General features: G+C 45.2%; 1 protein-coding gene across 2 annotated transcripts; it reads left to right on the forward strand.

Annotated features, from left to right (window-relative positions):
- The first annotated feature begins 757 nt into the window (after positions 1–757).
- Positions 758–16,334, forward strand: VEZF1 (vascular endothelial zinc finger 1). 2 transcript variants are annotated; one of them, XM_047832694.1, is made up of 6 exons: positions 758–887; positions 5,584–6,278; positions 7,054–7,117; positions 8,195–8,396; positions 9,889–10,032; positions 12,918–16,334. In XM_047832694.1, the coding sequence occupies exons 1-6, from the start codon at positions 855–857 to the stop codon at positions 13,343–13,345; spliced, it is 1,566 nt and encodes a 521-aa protein (XP_047688650.1). In that variant the 5' UTR covers positions 758–854; the 3' UTR covers positions 13,346–16,334. The 2 variants fall into 2 exon arrangements, with proteins under 2 accessions (XP_047688650.1, XP_047688651.1); XM_047832695.1 differs by having other exon boundaries at positions 8,213–8,396.
- Positions 16,335–20,806: the final 4,472 nt, after the last annotated feature.

Genomic DNA, 20,806 nt, shown 5'->3' on the forward strand with positions numbered 1-20,806 from the left:
AGGGGAGGATGGGAAAGCTCAGCCCTTCGCCCAAGAATAAGCCAGTAATGACATCTCTACGCGTGGGAAGTGTTTCCCTCAGCTGGGAGGATCTGAGGCTGCACCCCAGTGGGATTCCTTGCTAGAGCTGGAGGGCCGCTCCGAGGTAGATGCACATCGTAAGCAGGAGTGCGGAGGGGTTAGCTGGCTGGGGATGAAATACCAGACGGGAGAGACACTCCAAGTCCTGGGGGCTTCCCCCAATTTGGAGGCACGGTAGCGCGGCGCATACGGGACTGAAGAGCCAGGTGACCGCCGTGGCCTGCGCCTGCCGCCGAGGGTCTGACAGAGACGCGACGCTGCCGGGCACCGCGTTGGAGTCCCGGGAGACGGCGCCGCAGTGCCCAGCGAGTCCGCGCCAGACCCTGGCGTCCTCCATCTTCTCTCCTGCGCTCCCCCTGCTCCGGCTGCCTGAGCCGCGGACCGCAGCACCACACACCCCCGCGGGGGGGGACGCCGCGCCCCATCCCCGCCCCCGGCCCCACCCCAGCCCCCCCGCGGAGGCCCTGACCCCACCGCCGGCGGGCGCTGGCTGAGCTCCGACGCGGCGAGTCTGCGGCGGGGACGCCCAGAAGGGGTCCGGGCGGCTGGGGGCGGCGGCGGCCGGGTCGGGGCTCCCCCCCCGCCCGCGCTCGCCGCGGCGGTGGTGCGTCCCGGAGGTTACCGGAAGTGGCCGCGCTCGGCGCTGCCATGTTGAGGAGCCGCCGCTGCCGCTGCCGCCGCCGCCGCCGCCGCCGCTTTGTTGTCGCCTCCTCCGGCTGAGGAGGCTCCCCGAGCGGGGGGAGTGGGGAGGAGGGGGGTCGGCCGCCGCAGCCATGGAGGCCAACTGGACCGCGTTCCTGTTCCAGGTACTGGGGGCCCCCCCGGGGGGGGCACGGGGGGGACAGGGGGGCCGGGCCCCGGGCTGGCGGGCGGGCGGGCGCTCCTCCTCCCCTCCCTCCCGGCTCCGCTCTCCGGCCCGGCCTTAATCCCCCTTTGTTTTTCCGCCCGCCCGCCCCGGCGGAGCGGGGCTGCTGAGGTGAAAGGAGGCGGCCTCACGGGGTGCGGGGGAGAGAGCAGGCCTCGGGGTGAACCCCGGGCCCCCCCTAACACACTCACGCACACGCACACACCCTTCCCTCCCGCCCTGAAGGGGAAGGGAGGAGGCCGGTCGCTGTCACCACCCGCGGCCCAGAGAAAGGAGGGCGCCGGGCCGCTGGATAGCGCGGGCCGCTTGGCCACCGCGCGCTCGGCCCGGGCCCGCACCGTGGGGTGAGGGGGGGTCCCCAGGTCCTACTCTGAGACACCCCCCCACACACACACTTCATCCATCTTTCGCTCTCCTGCCGTTTAACCTCCTTCTCCTCTTTTTGTGTGTGTGTGTTGACTTTCTGACCCCCCCATCCCCGCGAATAGCGGGTATCTCTGGGTTCCCCGCCACTCCCCCTTCCCGCCCCCCCCCCCGTGTTTACCCTGTTGGGGGGTGTTCTGAGTGAGTCTCCCCTCCCCAAACTTTTTCACTGGATTACATTTTTTCTCTCGCAAGCCTTTGCCGAACCTTGGCAGCTGACACCCTCTCCCTCTGTCCAGCTCTCCCGCCGTCCCATTCAGCCCGGGGAATCCCCCAGCCGGGCCGGGGCGGGGGGAGCGGTGGGGGCCGGGATTCCAGGAGGCCCGACCTTCTCCCGGAGCGCTTTTCCCTCTCGTCCCACCTCGAACGTTTCCTCCTACCAAGTGGGGGAGACGGAAAGTGGAGACAGCAAACAAAGTCCGCTTACAAAGCCCCCAGATGAGTCATTCGTTGGGGTGTTGGTCTACACTTTCTGCAAGAAACTTAAAAGTGACTGTAGCCGATACGTTGGCACTCCTCTTGCCCGCCTGTTTTAGGTGGGGGACCCCTGTTGGGAAGACCTAGGCTGGAACTTATTTTTTCCCTGCCTCATTTCTATTTGCAAACGAATCACTTAGTGGGCAGTAGTGATGAGCTCACGGGAAAACTTCGGAACCGGAGGAGGTTAAGAAGCTTGTCACTTTAAATGCGTTCTTCCCGCCTCTCTGGGTTATTTTCCTTCTTTGAATAACTTTGTGAAATCCCAAACGCCTTGCTTGGGCGCTGGAGACCTTTGAAACTAACCAGGAATGGATGCAGAATTCTCAAAAAATCCTCCCAGCCACTGGACCCATCCCAGTGGAGATAATATAGGGAATTGGATAATTCAGACATTACCTATTGTGTAGAGCTGGTATATTGTTTTCAAACATATTTTCTTTCAAATGTGAGTAAATTTGATTTTTAAGTAGTTATTGAAATATATTCGGGCTTCTTAAAATTGAAGATACACAAAATTTGTCAAACTTCTTTTCTCATTCTGATCTAGTATTGTTTTATCATGCTTTAAGTCTACCTAAAAAATGCATTGGGGAAGATATGATGTATAACTACCTGGCATCCAGATTGGTGTAAAGGTGGCAAATGCCCTCTCTAGAAAACGCTTTCAAATGGTCTTTTTAAAACATGGGATTAATGGGCCACCTAAGTGATTTTCACTTGAAGAATGCTTTAGATTTACCATATTAAATCTGCTGTATGTAAACTTAATGGTGATTGAAAAAAAAGGAGAGTTCTTTATGTAAAGGAAAAACCTATAACTAATTTTTGGAAAGCTAGTTGAACATTTTTTTGGAATACTTTTATTCTTTTCCTGGATAAGACAAATGCCAATCATTTATTGATCAACTTGTTAATTAGACTTTATATTATTGAATTTTTTTCCAGCAATTAAAATCTATTTCTCCACCTGATGGAGAAGTGTGAAAGCTAATATTTGATCCTGGGCTTGGCAATGTGTGCAGTGAAAATTGTTGGAAAAATAATTTAGAGCCAAAGACAGTGGAATGGGTTCAGAGAATATTTCAGTCTTTTCTATAGAAAGGTATGAATAGACTTATTCAGTTTCAGTTTTAAGTAATTTTCCCTGGGGAAATGGGAGAGTTAAACTCTCTCGTTTGTTTCCTAGAGCATACTGTGGAATTTATATTTTAAAACAGTTTAATACCTGCTTGCTTTCCAGATAACCTGGTGGAAAGTGAAAGCCATAGCTGTTAAGATGTTTGATGGATGATTCTCCTAACAGGACATTCAAGATATGACTCACTGATGCTAATTTGTTTCAGTACAAAATCTTTTGCCCTCTGGCACTGGAGATTTCATGGTGCTATATCCTACCACCCTGGGTGATGAAATAACATTTCTGTTTTGTTTTTTGCCAACCCCAGAAAAAGGAAGGCTTGGGCAGGGTTAAAAAAGCCTTCAAGTTGAAAGAGATGGGAGATAAAATGAAAGCTTTGGTTTGATGATACTAGTCAAATAAAAGTCTACCCAGAATTTTTTTTTTTCTTTAATCACTTAACTGAAGGCAGGCCATGGTGGTTATTTTACTCTGTCTCTCCCTCAGTGAACAAGTTGGGGGAATCCAGTTCCCCTCTTAGAAGGCTTCACGTAGAAGTGTGGGGATCCTAGGAATCCTCAGAGAGTGATTCCCATAGTGGTCGAGGCATTCTACAGCATTTCACCCAAGAAGCAGGGACCTGGTGTGACCCTCGTGTGAGAGTGAGCTTCAGCAATGCTGTAAAAATACTTTATGTTGCCACAGACATCTGAATTGGTAAAATGGCAGTAAGTGCTTTTAGTACTCCATCGAACTAATGGTTGTTCAGAATTGAAAAATGCCTCTAAACACTATAAGTCTGAACTTTGGCCAGAAGATTTGCATTCCCTATTATCTGATCTGTTAGCCTTTGAAATTGTATATCGTGAGCTATCTTCAGCTATTAACTGTTTGTATACTGTATGGAAACTTGGGTATACAGGTTGGAAAGGGGGTAAGATTTGCATCCAAATTCTGTAAAGTTTCTACTAATGTCTCCTGGGCAGACACTGACATTTACAGTAGCTCCATAAATTAAAAGTGGACTGTAATTCAGTATGATCCCTGAGTCCAGAAACATACTCATAAGTAAGCACACAATTTCTGTACTTCCAGGACTGAAAGGGTGATTCAACCAAAATTATTAAATTGAAACTGGTAGCTGTGGATACCACACTTCCTAATGATTTGGGGAGACTGGTTCCAGGCTTAGCTGCTGTGCTGCCATCACGTAAATATTACAGCTATGTGAGATAGACACTCTTATCCATCAGAGGAGAAGCTCTGAGCATGTGTGTCTGTCTCCTTGTTATTTTCTTCTTAATCAAGTTAACTGTAGGATTTGTGATTATAGAGTGAGAAGGGTAAATAAGTGGCTAGGGTGTCTAAGATGATGGGATGGGCCCTCCTAGGATGTTGTATGCTTAAAATATTTGGAACTCTTGCCTTCGAATGCATGTATCTTTTTAGGATTACAAAACTCAAGCATAGGGGCTTGAGCCCACTATCAAAAGTTGCAAAAATAATGGTGGTAAAAAGTACAACGTATCAGGAAGAACTATTTCAGGAATTTTCCCCATCATTTCCTAATTGTTTATCAGTATGGAGAATTTTAAAAGAAGCAAAACCAAGAGAGTAACTACTCATAAATATCAAGGACATGATCCACGACAAAATTTTGGTTTCAGTGCAGCTAAAGAAAATTTCTAGACAGCGTCCAGTTCTGGAGTGGAGAAGCACATTATAACAGCAAATGTCTAATACTTTAAAGAAACATCCAAGTGCTGGAAGAAGATGAAAATGAAAGGAATTTTAATTACTTATGGTTTGTGTTCTCTTGCTAGTCTGTCTTTGAGAGTTTCAGGTTTGAACAACTAGTGTTGTTAAAGGATGCAGATTTCCAGCGTAAGAGTAAATGAACTGGGAAACAACTGACAGGTGTTTTGCTGTGGGCTACCTTCACACATGCCTTCCAGGCTGATTAATAACAGGTTTAATTTCAGTCAATCTTTTAGTAATAAAGTAAAGTAAAAACTTTAAAAGGAAACTTACCAAACCGCGTTTGTATTCAGAGAGCTAGATTCCTGTTATCTCTTAGCAACAGCCTCCTTCCTCCAGCACTAAGTTTTCTGATGGAAAGGGAGAGACAGTGCCTTTCTTTTCCTAGGTAAAATAGACAAATAGATGATTATGTGTATACATGTGTATGTATATGAATGTGTAGTGTGTGTGTTACTGCAGTAAGGTACTCGCAGATACTTAGTCTGGAGTGTGACTTTTTTTTTTTTTTTTTTTTTGGACAAGTTATTTAAACTTGGTTTCAGCACTGACAGACTAATGCAAACTGATTCCATCCGCTGGTATGTCCCTTATGAACCAGGGTGGTGTGTAGTCAGCTGTTTGAAAGCAAGATCACTGTCAGCAACTTGGTCATAAAAGTTTTGTGTCTGCACAGTGATTTTAATGCTTTGTACTGGAAGCTCTAAGGGTCTCTAGGTGGTTGCTGGATCACTGCTTCAGGGAGTAGCTTACAGGCTCTTTGATTGTTTCTTCTGGTCTCTGTTGTCTGTGGGACATGTTGAATTTTGAAGGCCATTGTGAGAGGCTGAGTTTCTGAAGTGTAAATGTTTGGTTTTAGGCCCATGAAGCCTCCCATCACCAACAGCAGGCAGCACAGAACAGCTTGCTGCCCCTCCTGAGCTCTGCTGTGGAACCCCCTGATCAGAAACCATTGCTTCCAATACCAATAACTCAGAAACCTCAAGCAGCACCAGAAACATTAAAGGATGCCATTGGGATTAAAAAAGAAAAACCCAAAACTTCATTTGTGTGCACTTACTGCAGTAAAGCTTTCAGGGACAGCTATCACCTGAGGCGCCACGAGTCCTGCCACACAGGGATCAAGTTGGTGTCCCGGTCAAAGAAAACTCCCACTACGGTGGTTCCCCTCATCTCCACCATCGCTGGGGACAGCAGCAGAACTTCGTTGGTCTCAACCATTGCTGGCATCTTATCAACAGTCACTACATCTTCCTCGGGCACCAACCCCAGCAGCAGTGCCAGCACCACAGCTATGCCCGTGACCCAGTCTGTCAAGAAACCCAGTAAGCCTGTCAAGAAGAACCATGCCTGCGAGATGTGTGGGAAGGCCTTCCGAGACGTGTACCACCTCAACCGGCACAAGCTCTCCCATTCGGACGAAAAGCCCTTCGAGTGTCCTGTTTGTAATCAGCGCTTCAAGAGGAAGGACCGGATGACTTACCATGTGAGGTCTCACGAAGGAGGCATCACCAAACCCTATACTTGCAGTGTTTGTGGGAAAGGCTTCTCGAGGTACTGCATTTTGCTTTGCTTTGCTTTGCTTTCATTATGGTATCAGTGAACTTCAGTTTTGTCTCTTTGCGATCTAGAAGGTTTATGTGAGAATAGCTGTGGGCAGGCCTGTGTTGTTAGAGGAGATTGGTGATAGATAAAGTATTACACCTCCAGGTCTCATTTCAGTGTGGTGTGGTTGGCAAGTGATGACACAGTGATTAGCTTAATATTTCAGCTGAGAAGTGCCTTGGTGGACTGGGGTCTTCATTTGGCACATCAGTAATTCTGGTCACTGCAAAACTACCAATTTCCAATTCAGTCGGGTGACTAGATACGAGGTTCACTGTGCAAATCAAAGAAACTTATTTCCTGGAAGTTGGGATGACCTTGGATACTCTTAGTAAAAGTCGTAGGAGGACGTTTTTCCGTTTATCTGTGGTTACTAACATTTCACTAATTTTCATTTTCAAGGCTTTTAAAATTAATAGAGTAGTAGCTGTCTTTGGCAAGTGTTAGGACTAAAACTTTGGGTATTTTATAATTTAAAGAACCAAGACCTAACATGATTTGATGTTGACTAGGAGAGAAAAATTAACAGGTAAAGGACTAAGACTTTTGTTTGTGGTAAGAGAGGTAAGGAGGCTTGCGCTGGGGGGAGGGGGAGTTGGTAATTCGGCTAGCTTTCTTTAAAATGCCCCCCACCCAAAGCTGCCAAGCATGTAAACATCACAGTGAGTAGCATTTCTCAATGTGTGTTCCATTACATCTTCTGTTGAAACTCTCTCTTTCACAGGCCTGACCACTTAAGCTGTCACGTAAAACATGTCCATTCAACAGAAAGACCCTTCAAATGCCAAGTAAGAGTTAAAATGACTTATCCTTAGTGTAGCACTTAATGCACATTATCCAAAAGGTCTGAGCCAATCAAATCTCACCGTTCTTGAATAGTCTTAAAATCACTGACTTGAGTAAATGTGGTCCATTTGAATTCTGGTTTTATACGAGATAAATGACAGCTTCTATTTCTGTGAGGCAAGAGCATTTAAAAATGTAAATGTGTTGTTTTTGTTAAGCTACATTTCCCTTTCCTTAGGCAACAGTATTTATTGTTATAAGAAAAAAATTTATAGTCTGGCAAAGGTCATTATGTGTTTGAAATGAATGAAATAAATGAATGAAATGCTTTAAATTATTTGCTGGGTTGATGATTGAGGTTGTTTTAACTGTAATAGAAAACTAGGAATTTTCTCCCAAATGTTATCACTGACTGGATGTTTGTCTGCCAAATTGGGGTATTTTCTAGTTGTTTGAAAATCTGTTGATTTTATTTCACATAAGTTGTGATAATGAAAAGGTTAGGAATCTTGCTAAATCAAATGACTTTTTTAGACCTCAGTAATTTTAGTTTGTTGTTGGAAGTCTTTTTGTGCTCCTTTCAGTTAAATGTGTTAATGACTGACTTTATTAAGTAAATGATTTGAACTGTAAGAAAAATCCAATTCGAGGAAGGAAGCTAGTGTCATTTGAATGAGTGCCTGCTATGTGCGAGGCCTCGGGCCAGTCTCTTAATCCCACCAATAGATTTGTGAGGTAGGTATTATTTACCTTCATTTTACAGATGAAGAAACACATTCCAGATAGGTTAACTAATTTGCTCAGTGTTACCTTGTCGTGAATCAAGGAGCTGGATTTAAATCCAGGTTTAACTGACTCTACGGCTCACATCTTTTCAGTACTTACTCTGTGTTGATATTTTTTCTTCCCTCAAAACGTAAGGGTCTAAAATTCATCGAGTGTTTTGTCATGATGGCGATTCTAGGTAACACATGCAGTTCAGATTCAACTCAGTCTGCTTGCGGACATGGATAGGGTAATGCTTAGAATATAACGTACTTTAAAATGAGTAGAACAGGATAGTCTATATTTAAAAAAAGTTTTCCTCCCTCATGCAGACGTGCACTGCTGCCTTTGCCACCAAAGACAGACTGCGGACACACATGGTGCGCCACGAAGGCAAGGTATCGTGTAACATCTGTGGGAAGCTTCTGAGTGCAGCGTACATCACCAGCCACTTAAAGACACACGGGCAGAGCCAAAGTATCAACTGTAATACATGTAAACAAGGCATCAGTAAAAGTAGGTGACACTTCAAATTATATTTCTGTCGCATTTGGGATTGGTGAAATCTGAGTGTTTTGATAATGTATTGAAGGTATTTTCACTGTGCTGTCAGTACATTCACGTTCATCTTACATGTTTCCTCCCATCACCAAAGCGCGTAAACACACATCAATGGAGAGTAGATACTGATGTTAGAAACAGACCTCACCTGTGTGTATACAGACAGCACTGACAAGCCCTCCGCTAATTTTGCTTTCAGTCCTGTGCTTGTCTACTAACGACACCCAAGTTAGAAAAGCATAATTTTCCCGTAGCTGTTTTTCAATGCGTCCCTTCTTCTATGGAGTTTGACTAAAAGGCTCTAGTGTTTTAGAATTGCGGCAGCAGAAGCCACACTAGGAAGTTGCATCTTATGCTGGGCAATTTTGATTGTTTTTATTCAGTGTTAGGAAGATTCTCAAGCATCAATGTCTCCTAACTACTGATTGAGTTAATAACATGCCCTTAATAACCTTAAAGATTGGGGCGCCTGGGTGGCGCAGTCGGTTAAGCGTCCGACTTCAGCCAGGTCACGATCTCGCGGTCCGTGAGTTCGAGCCCCGCGTCAGGCTCTGGGCTGATGGCTCGGAGCCTGGAGCCTATTTCCGATTCTGTGTCTCCCTCTCTCTCTGCCCTTCCCCCGTTCATGCTCTGTCTCTCTCTGTCCCAAAAATAAATAAACGTTGAAAAAAAAAAAAATAACCTTAAAGATGAAAGGAGTGTTATTAAGTTTGCTTTTCAGACCCAGATCTGTAGAGACAGGATATCCTATCCATTTGAAGGTGTTAAGTGCTTTGCCCACCTTAAATTCAGAATTGAAAATGGACTCTTTCAGGGACTTGTGGATAAAACTTGATACTTGCATCTACCCAGGCTTTTTCTTTGAGATTGCCCTAACCACCAGGAGGAAGTATATTTCTCATTCCGTATCCTATTATATATGTACTTTGTGCAGCAGAAACATTAAGTTCTCAGAATAGGTGGCCAAAAGTGAGTGGGAAAGAACGTTTATTGTGTTTTAATCTCATCCATTTTCCTTCTTTGTAAGTACATTGGGTTTATTATCTAGTATGTCACACTTTGTTAACTTTACAAAAACTTACTTCTAGTGTATATTGTTGTGGTCAAGTAACCAACTATATTAGATATTTTGGTGAGTGTGAATTTGTCCATTCTAATGTTAACGAAGTTCCCTTCCAAAAGACACTTGCTTTTCAATATAGCAAAGAATTCTGTTTTCCTTTTATATTGATTTTCCCTAGTTTTCTAGATTCTTTTCTTAATTTATCTATTTTGACCAATATAGACAGAAGCAGCAAAAGAAGATGCTCTGTAGTAAAAACTATCAAGTCCAATGATAAAGGTCAGAGAAGCATGAGGAGTCTAAGTATCCAAGTTTGGGGTTTTGAAAAAAATGGCTGCACTTTTTCAAGGTAAATGTAGCGTTTCTGGTTTATCTTTGGAGTAGCATGCATGAGTGAAGAGACCAGCAACCAGAAGCAGCAGCAGCAACAGCAACAGCAGCAGCAGCAGCAACATGTGACGAGCTGGCCAGGGAAGCAGGTGGAGACACTGAGACTGTGGGAAGAAGCTGTCAAAGCAAGAAAGAAAGGTAAGATGAGGCAGTCAGTGCTCAAAGTGTGGCTAAAGAAGTGTTTTCGTTCTGTAGTTTATTTTCTTAAAGCTTTGCTATTTTCTGCTTTGTAGTGTTCTTTCTGTATTGTATTATTCATTACGTGTTTCCGACTTTATAGTGCTGATAATCTTTTCTCTTGGTCTTATCCTTAATCTCATTCAGTCTGTCACTGGGGCTGGCATTAGCTTAACATATATGTACCAAGTTGTCAGGAACTTTAGTTGTTACTAAAATTGAGAATGGTTCCCTTTCCTTTCATGTATCTTCTAAAGAATCAGAGCATCACTTTTCAACATAGCTTTTTAACTTCATACCTATAGCTTTTGGCTTCTAGACTGTTGTGCAGCCATTTCAAATCAATCTTTTTGTCTATGTACCATCAGCCACGGGAGAGATTCCCGAAATTCCTTCTTTCCTTCCTGACCCCGACGACGTTTTATTTTAAATTCATAAGGAATCCCCTGGATGTAGGCTTCTTGTAATCCTTTGCTGTGTGGTTTTTTTCCCTCTTTCGCTTTCATGTAGTACGGCTGTTGCCTTGCACAGATCCCTTCTAAACACCCTGTACTTGGATAAAGATAAAAGGAATAGCCTCCTTTCTCATACATGTACTGGCATCGCAGCCAGATAGGCTTTCCACCCTTCCTCAGCGGCCGCTTGCTCCTCTCTTGAAAATGAAAATTTGTCATTGTTCTAATAAAATGCTATATGGTTAGGAGAAGGGGTTGGGGGGGTGGGGGGAATGTATACGTGCCATGACAATTGCCCAGTGAGTGAAAGAAAGCATGTTACGGAGGATGTTTTACTTAAAGGAGTTGAGAGTAAAATTGTTGAAGTCCTGGAAAAGGATGATGTCAGACTGAAAGGAAAATGTGCAGGGTTGGGAAGGTAGCGCATGTGAGGGTGAAAGCTCCCTCTTTGGTATAAACAAGAATATCCTTAGCAGTGCTACCATCACCTCAAAAGTGAGTTGGTTTTCTCTTTCTTTCTGCACTCTTCCATTTGGTGTTGTATTTCAGTTTGCTTGCACAATAAGACTTGATTGTTTAGCTCATCTTCTGACCTCCATGAAACAAAATGCTATTGTAGTCCCATTTGTAGCATGAATATCTCTGGAAACCACCACTGATGTTAGAAACTTCTATATTCATGTTAGTAAAATGTCACATTTGGGGGCAGAGGAGACTCCTGCCCTGAAAATCTAAACTTGAATCAACGTGTCTCTTTTTTAAATAAGATAATGTTAAGTTCCCAAACCTGAGTGACAATCAGATCACCATCTTGGGAATTTTTTAAAAATACAGATATCCGGGTCGCCTGGGTGGCTCAGTGGGTTAAGCGTCTGGACTCTTGATTTCGGCTCAGGTCATGATCTTGAGGTTAGTGGAACTGAGCCCCATGTCGGGCTCTGTGCTGACATTGCAGAGCCTGCTTGGGATACTCTCTCTCCATCTCTCTCTGCCCTTCCCCTGCACACACACTTGTGTGTGTGTGTGCGCTCTCCCTCAAATAAACATTAAAAACAAAAAACAAAAAAAAAAAAACAACCCAGATTTCCAAGATTCATGTAAATCTCACTATTGAATTTCCTGGGAGGCCTTTTTTTTTCTTTTTTTCCTTCAAGCTCCCTAGATAAATGATTTTGATCATCAGCCAGGTTTGGGAATTCCTGACAGAGAGTATGGAGTTCCATCATATTGATCAAGGAAGGGCTGCATGTTGACCTCAGGTTCCGTGTGGGAGTATGCAGACCTCCATCTTTAGTCTCAAATGTATTTCTCCATTTTGACAGCCAGGTTACACACAGCTAGCCCACCCACCTGTCTTCTTACTGCTGTTTTCTGACACACCAGCAGGTGGTGCTGAATTTTGTTGAGGGGTGGGGTGGGGGGTCACCTCTGAGGCAGATTTTAAGAAATGACCAGGCATTGCTGGATAACAAGGACCAGGGTCCCCCAAATCACTGCAAGGGCTCCTTGATTAATTATCCCTCCTTGATATGGTTGATTTTATATATTTTATATAATTTATATGATTTTGTGTGTGTGTGTGTGTGTGTGTGTGTGTGTGTGTGTGTATAGGCAATTAAATGACACTAGGCATAAAATTGTGTCAGCATCAGAAACACAAGAAATGGGAGTTTGGGAAGGAGAATATAAACCCATTGAGAGATATTTTGTCTTAACATAGTTAGGAAACCTAACCGGAAACAGGATTATTTAACTAAACAATTTTTCTAAGACTGAAATAAACATGATATTAAAATAGCCTTTTTACCAGTCCTACTTACAGATTTTTAAAACCTTAACAGAATGTAGCTTCACCTCTGAATCTTTAGAGTTCATAGCAATGAGGACGCACAACTCTCTCCGCTAGTTACTGTGTGCCTTACCAGAAGATTTTTCTGATTACCTGTTCTTGTGTGACCATTGGCCCAGCGCTGTGTAAAACAGGCTCTTTCTCCTGGCCTGCCGATGGTTGGCTCTGCCTGCGTGAAGCTGTAGTGAGAATACTAAGCCCTGCTTGCTATCTCTGCCCCCCAGAGTGCCTTGCAGAAATTAACTGATCTTCCCAGCATCACTGTGAGGTAGGTACATAAATCTAAACTTGAAACCAAAAGCACCAGGCTGAACAGGTTGCCCAAGTCCTTGTGGGAGGTACAGCATCAGAAAAGAGATTCATGCACCCCGTCCCCCCAGTTCTGTGTTCAGAGAGCCTCCCTTCCTGATAACCACTTGGTAGAAAACTGTATTTTCATTCATAAAATGTTTGTCCTTTTAATTAAAAAAAGTTGATTCAGAAACTGTGCATTTTGTTCATTGCTTTGGGAGTCTAAAGGCCATTTTGTCTTCTTATTTTAGAAGCTGCTAACCTGTGCCAAACCTCCACGGCTGCTACGACACCTGTGACTCTCACTACTCCATTCAATATAACGTCCTCTGTGTCGTCTGGGACGATGTCAAACCCAGTCACAGTGGCAGCTGCAATGAGCATGAGAAGTCCAGTAAATGTTTCAAGTGCAGTTAACATAACCAGCCCAATGAACATAGGGCACCCTGTAACTATAACCAGTCCGTTATCCATGACCTCTCCTTTAACACTCACTACCCCAGTCAACCTCCCCACCCCTGTCACTGCTCCAGTGAATATAGCACACCCTGTCACGATCACATCTCCAATGAACCTGCCCACACCTATGACGTTAGCTGCCCCTCTCAATATAGCAATGAGGCCTGTAGAGAGCATGCCTTTCTTACCCCAAGCTTTGCCTACATCACCACCTTGGTAAACAGTATTATAAAATCAAAATATGGGTTAAAGTAAATATTTACCAGCAACTTACTTTTAGTTTATTAAAGCAAAAAGTAAACCATGAAATCGGGAGATTTTATTACATTAGTTAATAATAGTGTAGTAGCATTTTTCTCCAATTTGGCTGGGATTATTCAAAGTAGGGTGTGTATGTAACTTATCACTGGACCACTTTAGTCTAATCAGAAATTCCTTTTAGCTGACAGCATTGCTTAAACAGGATAGTAGTTGGCAAGATAAAATGCCAGAATTAAAACCAATCATAAAAAAGCAAAACCCATTTCAAAATAAAAAAACAGCATTATTGTTTCTAATCCCAAGAAATCATTTTATTCTAAACACTAGCAAAACTCTTCTCCCCATATAAAGTGGATGGGTGGATGGCTGATTTTAACCTGAAGTCCTAAATCCACAGATAGAGAGCTAGTGTAGAATTGTCTGTGTTTATTGTTTTTATGAGTAAATACATGCATTGTCATAATAAAATGCATTTCAGAGAATATGCATTTTACCTTTGGGAATATGTTAATTTCAGGCAGCATTCCCTATGGGAAAGGTGATACCAGCTCTGATATGCAAAGCATATGATAATTTATCATTCTAACTTCAACATATAATAGGGATTGTGACCTGATATTTGGAGATGTAAATATTGCTCAGCATATTAATCCTGATGGAATATAGCATTGTAGTTGACTTTTTAAAAAAAAAAAAAATTAAAAAAACAACAACAACAACAACCAAAATATACAAATTGTGTTTTGGTAAGAAAAGGCCTCAACTGACAGCGGAGAAGTCAAGTGTGTGGACAGGCAGACTCCTAACAAACAGAGGCCAGTGGGACTCCTTTCAGGAGCCAAGGAGTACTTTGGAACAGTTAAAATATATTGCTTTAAATTGGAAGATGCTGGAGGCACTGGGATGTGATATGCCCCTCTCTCTCCCAATCAGAGCCTGTTGATGTTACAACAGGGAAAGATGTGTTAGTTGCTCACTAGAGTTTATGTCTTATATTAAATTGTATACAGTTTTTATTCTAACCACTAACTAGGTAGTATGCCCCTTCAGAACAGCAGAGTGTATCTTTTTTTTTTTTTTTAATTTCTCCTTCCGTTTCTTAATCAAGTATTGTGCAGATTTGTTCAACTTTGTAAATATGGACATCACTTTTTTTTTTCTTTGAAAAAACACTTGTATCAGCTTTGTGGTGTTTTCAGGGAGACAGCTATCTGTACTCCCTGTAGAAACCCAGCAATGATTGTGCACGTTAAGACATGTGCTTTTTATTTCTTAGCAGGATGTTTTATCTCTGTACATAAAGTAGAAACCAAAAGTTAGGGAAACAGATACTCTTTACACCATCATGCCACACATGTTTTTAAAGCATTGTGTTTAAAAAAAAAAAAAAGTTACTAAAACCAAGACGCTGTGATTTTTTTAAGTTGCAATATGTTTTGGGTTTGTTTTTTTTTTTTTTTTCTTTTTTAATCTTGCAGTTAAGAGAAGTGGAATTTAGTTGTATTAATCTTGCAGAATGTTTGCAGGACTGACTATCAAACTGGATGACTTCCGTTTATACCCCACTGTGTCAGTTCAAGCATCAAACACCTTACATCTGAGGCAGACTTCCTACATCAGGGACAGGTATCTGTGTGTCATTATACAAAACAGTTCGAGGGGGTTGAACTACGTAGTAAAAAATAAAATAGTACTTAGTGTAAAATAATTTTATAAATGATCTTTTGTACTTTAGGACATTAAATTGTACAACTTTTGTATATATAAAAGCTTAGGAACTTTCTGTTTAGCAGGAAGGCAACACATTCCTACACTTTTAATGTATATGTTTGTTATAATGTCCATGTAAACATGCCCTATGTTTGTGCCTTTTAATTAGTTTGTCTCAATAAACAAAATGTAGAGAAAAATATGTAGCTATGACTTTGTTACAACTGTTCTATCCACAGTACAAAGATGGTTTGTTTTTAATCTGTAGAGCATTATGTGTGGACTACTGGAAGGACTTGTGTAGGGAAGGCCCATACGTGGCCCTGCTGAGGCCTGGATTGGGCAGGTAGTGGCCACATTTGGAGGAAGCCCAATTTCCTGGCATGCAGCCCCAGGACTGGGTTCTGGCTCTGCCTGCTGGGACCTGTCATCTCTTTGGCTGGGCTGGCAATCACCGTCCACCGTGATTCAGACAGCCCAGGCTTTCTCCACAGTGGCCCAAGGAGCAGTCCTCAGTGGGGGCAGGTGTGGACCCTACCCCCAGGCTAGAGTGTGGTCGTCAGAACCCTGAAAGTATTAGTTCTTAAAAAAGAAAAAAAAAAAAAAAAAAGATATATACTAGAAATGATTGTTTTATCAATTCATTGTATAATAAACAGGAGTGAGACTTCATTGTATGAGTTCAGTTAAAATGCTATTTTGTATGCATTCTTTATTCACTTAAGAAGCTTGTCTGCAATAATAAAGCCACGTCGTGTCTTCTTTTGGGAGGGAGAGAGTTGGCAGGAAGGGGGTGGCGGCGGGCCACTGAAGGGGGGGTGGTGATAGGTTGTGTGGTAAGATTCTCCTGTGTCTTGGAACTGGAATTGAGTTTTGATGCTGATGAACTGATTCAACCAAGTGTTGAAGGCACGACGGCCACCGCGCTACGAGAAAAGCAGAGTTTATTTTTCCCTTCTGGTTGTAACCTGGTTGAGAGCTTCCCTTTATCAGATTGGCAGCTAAACAGTTGTATTAGATAATCCTCAAATCTGACATCAGCCTGTTATGCTCTAGGGCTCGCTGCTTGGCCTGCATTTGCCTTTTATTGTATACCCATTTCCCTCCTAAGGTGTGCTCCTAAACGAAGGTTTCTATGTAAGCAGATGATGATTTTTCCTGTCAATACCAGCACTGTATTACTAACATGCAAAATACTGCAGATTTATTTTGACAAATTAAAGTTAACCGGTCACAAATGTTATGGATTGCTTAATATCTCAGAAGCTTCACCGGTTCACCGTGATGGTACAGCAATGTTGAAAGCACTTGCTTCTCCAGGTAGTACGCATCAGCACGGGGCTGGAGGAACGGGGAGGGAGTGATGTCCAGCTGGTTGGTACCGAGCTCCTGCAGAGAAGGGAGGGTGGAAATGCACCAGACTGACCCCACAAGTACTGCCAGTCCGCCTGAGGAAAGTCTAGGCAGCCAGGCCTTGGGGCGGTGGCCCAGGCTTAGGCCCCTGTTCCACCCAAAAGAGAAAATGGATTTAGAACATTTCTCATGCTCTAGAAGCCAATGTCTTTACTTGTAAAGGGTCTTAGGCCCGTTTGTGTTCAACCAGATCCATCAGATGTCCGTTAGGTGCCAACAATGTGCCAGACAGCATCCGGCACTAAAGGACAGTAAAGGTGGTTCACATGTGGTTGCCACCTCGAAGGAGGCTGTTAAGAGACATGACAAGTACTCCAGTGACAGTATCACCAGATAGCAAATCAAGATGAACCTGACACTTCATTTAATGAAAAAGTTTTGGGTACCTACACCTGTTTTATATAGAATTGAGGCTTTTCAAACTTTTTCTGATGATTGCTTTAGTCTCTATGGACTCCGTGAAAACAGCTGGAGGAAAAGTGTTCCTGGTGTTTTTGTCCGGAAACAGGAAGTGTTATTTCACTGAGTTGCTAGTTAATCTTTACAGTCCTGGGTGTACAGGTCTCTCTGCTCTTCTTGAGGGACTCTGCAGTTTAGTCCTCTCCGAAGAGACCTGGGTGCAGGATGGAGAGGGGATAGTGAAGGTTTTCCCTGAAGTGTCCTCGAGGATCACTGGACTAAAAGTCCAGTGTGCTCATGGGATGTAATCACTTTCCCCTCCCTGCTCTAATAAATCTGGCCCTCAGTCCTGCAGTCTTTGCATTTCCTCCTTAAGGAGTCTCGTAGCCTGAACAAATGCCATTTGTCCCCATTTGGGCCTATAAATCTCCCCCACAGCTGGTCTGACCTTGACAGATTACTGGATAATCTCCCCCTGGTCTTGTAAAAATGGCGGGGGGTGGGCGGCAGGTCAGTGTAATGGTTCAGGGCTCAGTACTGACTGACTGGCTGACTGTGCATTGATCTGGACACCAGCTTCTCTTGGTTGCCCACTTTGGGGCAATCAGACCCATGTGGTTCCCAAGGAAGGAATGGAGAGAGGGTCAAGGGCTTTGCTTTGTTGGATTTTTCTGTAATCTAGCCCTCTCCTTGAGGCAACCCATCAGGGGTTGGCTCGTTAGATTTTCCCTTCCCAAAACAGGCACTTGACCCAGATCTTGGCCCTGGACCATGAGGGTCAAGTATACTTCACTTTACAAAAACTGCCATGTCATGGGAAGAGAAGGGATTTTCACACTTAAGAGTCTGTATCACCCCTGACTTGCATCATAATTTCAGAGATTTTCTTCATCCTTGATTATCTTAAATTGCCATCCCATCTCATTCCCAATCCTAAATATCTCTTTGAAGAGGACATAAAATAAGAATTTAAAATCACTCTTCTTATGGGAATGAATCCTTTCTGAGTGTGTACCTGCCAACCATGCAGGAGGAATTCTCTGGAGTATTTTGTAAATTTATATTCTTTATGGGTTTTTCTCAGAAGTGAGGTTCATATGCATTTGGCTGCATCGGCCTTGTTACCTGTACATCACTTTTCCCTAAACACATCTAGAAAGGGCCTGGTGCAAGAACTACCAGGCTAAAGAGGGACATTTGAGGACAACATTGTGTTCTGCCAGTGAACTATTCCTTTGGCACGGGGGGGGGGGGGGGGGGGGGGGCGCGGTGCAGAAGCAAATGGAGAGGACAAGGAGACCAAGGGGGAATGGAAGGGACGTGCTGCCCATCATGCCCATCAGCTCTGTCTGAAAGTCAGTGCCAGGTCCAAGACTGGGAGCAGATATACCAATTCTAGAGGCTGCTCATGGAGAGAGGAGCCAGCCTCAGAGACTGGGATGCAAATTTAAATCTCTGTCAATCTTAGGGGCAGTCAGGGGCCACCAAAGGCACAGTCTTTACAGAGTCCGCTTAATCCACTCAGAGATCTGACTTGGAGCCTGGATCCCCAAGGCCCTTGCTCAGGAGCCAAGGAATCCTCGCTTTGTTAGCGGGGAAAAGATCCAGAGAGACATCAACTTTGCTTAGTGGGGGGAAGGGGAGAGGGAGGAGGGAAATGGGAGACTTGGAGGTTAGGAAGAGGCCCAGGGCGGGGAGAGAGATTTTGGAGAAAATGTCCTTGTGCTTCCTGTGGTGTAACCCTCACCCCGGTCCCCTCCCCTCTCCACTCATCTGCCCTGGGTTGGACATGACTCCGAGGCCTCAGAGACAGGCTGCTAGTCCAAGCCAGCTGTGATCATTTCAGCTTCAGTCAAGGGGCAGAAAAGATGTGTCTTCAGCCATAAAAAGGATGAAATCAGTAGCTGAAGAAACAGGCAAGATTCAAGTGATTAGTATGGAATCCCCCTACGGTGGGGGTCCATGAGCCACTTCTAGCTGAAGAGGTGGGCATCCTTCCCAGAATGCCACAGCGTCATCCCAGGAGAGCAGGCCCTGACTCACGGTGGCCTGTCCAACACAAGAGAAGTTCTGCCACTTTGTCAACACCAGGAGCTCTGTGGCCATCAAGGATCGCTGAGGGAGAACGGGGCAAGGCTGGAGGTGGGGAAGGAGAGTCAAAGGAGGCGGAGCCTTTCTATATGCTGTTCCCTAGGCCTAGAACGGCCTCCCCACAAGCAACTTTCCCATTTCTTCCATTGTGAACCCCTAGAGGTCTTGCAAAACCAATGTAAATGTGGCTCCCTCTGAAACCTCCCCTGTAACTTTAGGTGGTTGGCTCATTCCTCCTCAGTGTGACAGGAGAAGTTGGCAGATACCCAAATAAAGTAGAGGTGGGCCAGCACCCCTCTGGTTTCTAAGTCCGACTGTGGGTTCCACATCCCCTAAATCTCTGGTTCCAAATTAGTGGGGCTGTGACAGCCTGTGGTTTTACTGACTTTGCCCTGTATCGATGAGTCCCAGTGTCCGGGAAGCCTGGAACACAGCAAAGAACCAAGTGCCGAGACAGAAACAACAGCAACAGCTAAGTGTGGCCCCCAGAGGATCCAGTGGAGGGTGAGACCTGGCAGACCGTCCCTGAAATACACGGTTGCAATCAAAAGCAGAGTTGAATCTGACAGGCCTGGGTGTAAATCCAGGCTGTGCCACCTGGAGCTGTGTGATCTTGAGCAAGATACATAACCTCTCTGGCCTCCCTTTCCTCAGCTGTAGAATGACAGTAAGAATGGACGCCCCTCCACCTGGTCCTCCTATTTTCCTATCCCAGGAACAGCCACATCACTTTGCTCAGAGACACTAACTGCATTCTCCCTAAGACCTACAAAGGAGCCGAGTGCTTTCCTGCATGGCTTCCCCACCTCAGCCTCTCAGATTCTGAGGACTGGCATCCAGCATAGGAACCAGAGCCTCATGCAAGAATGAGGACAGTTAGATGGAAGACGCATCTTCGGAAAAGCCGCTAACTGATGGCTGGCCGGAGATGTGGCAGACAGGGCTCAGGTTAGACCCAGGGGAAGAACCACCGGGCTGGGAGACCTGGAAAAGTGGTCATGACATGTGCCCAGCTGGGGACGGTGCATCCTGCTTCAGAGAAGTCTTTCCATCTCGCTTCCTGCCCCCGCACGCACTACATCCACACAAGATCCGCGGTCCCACCTCCTGACCAGAGAGTGAGTTCTTACAGTGGACTGCAAGTCTGGCTCGGGCCTGCCCTCCTGCCTTCTCAAGAGGAAAGGAAGCGCCGCCTCCTGCCCAGGCAGGATGGGGGAGAGAAGCCTGACAGCCTCCTCACACCTGCTCGCTCCCGAGTCAGTCCCAGTCGGCTCCACCTGCTCTCCCGAAGGAAGGCGTCCCGGGGCTCACGCGCTCGGAGAGGGGGCGGGGGGGCCCGCAGAGAGCGCGGCAAACGTGGGTTTTGCCAGGGCCGCATCGGTCAAGCTCCCGTGGTGCCCAAACTGCCATGCCTAGCGTCCGGTGCCCTCCACCGTTAGGCCCGATCTACTTTGCCGGCCTCCCCTCCGCGATCCCGCCCCCGGGCCGACCAGAGTTACCGTGGGGCTGCGAGGGAGCAGCTGCGAGCCACCAACCCGGGGCGTGACGGCCCGCCCCCACTGGAGCACCGCCGAGCCGGGACTGGTTGAAATCTCCTGCGTTCTGATTGGTCGAGTCAGGGTGTTCCTTCACGCCGAGCCGTCCTCCTGCAGAAGTTTCTCCAGTGCTGCTTCACTTTCTTCTCCCCGCACGGTAGTTGTACGTTTTCTATGTAAATAGGTACAGTGCAGCTCTACGCTTCCGCAGGTGAAGTGCCGCCGAATAGCCTTGGCCCCTGAAGGATGGCCGGAGCTGTCACTTTGTTGTA

This window comes from Prionailurus viverrinus, chromosome E1 (genome assembly GCF_022837055.1).
Source record: "Prionailurus viverrinus isolate Anna chromosome E1, UM_Priviv_1.0, whole genome shotgun sequence".
Classification (NCBI taxonomy): Eukaryota; Metazoa; Chordata; class Mammalia; order Carnivora; family Felidae; genus Prionailurus; species Prionailurus viverrinus.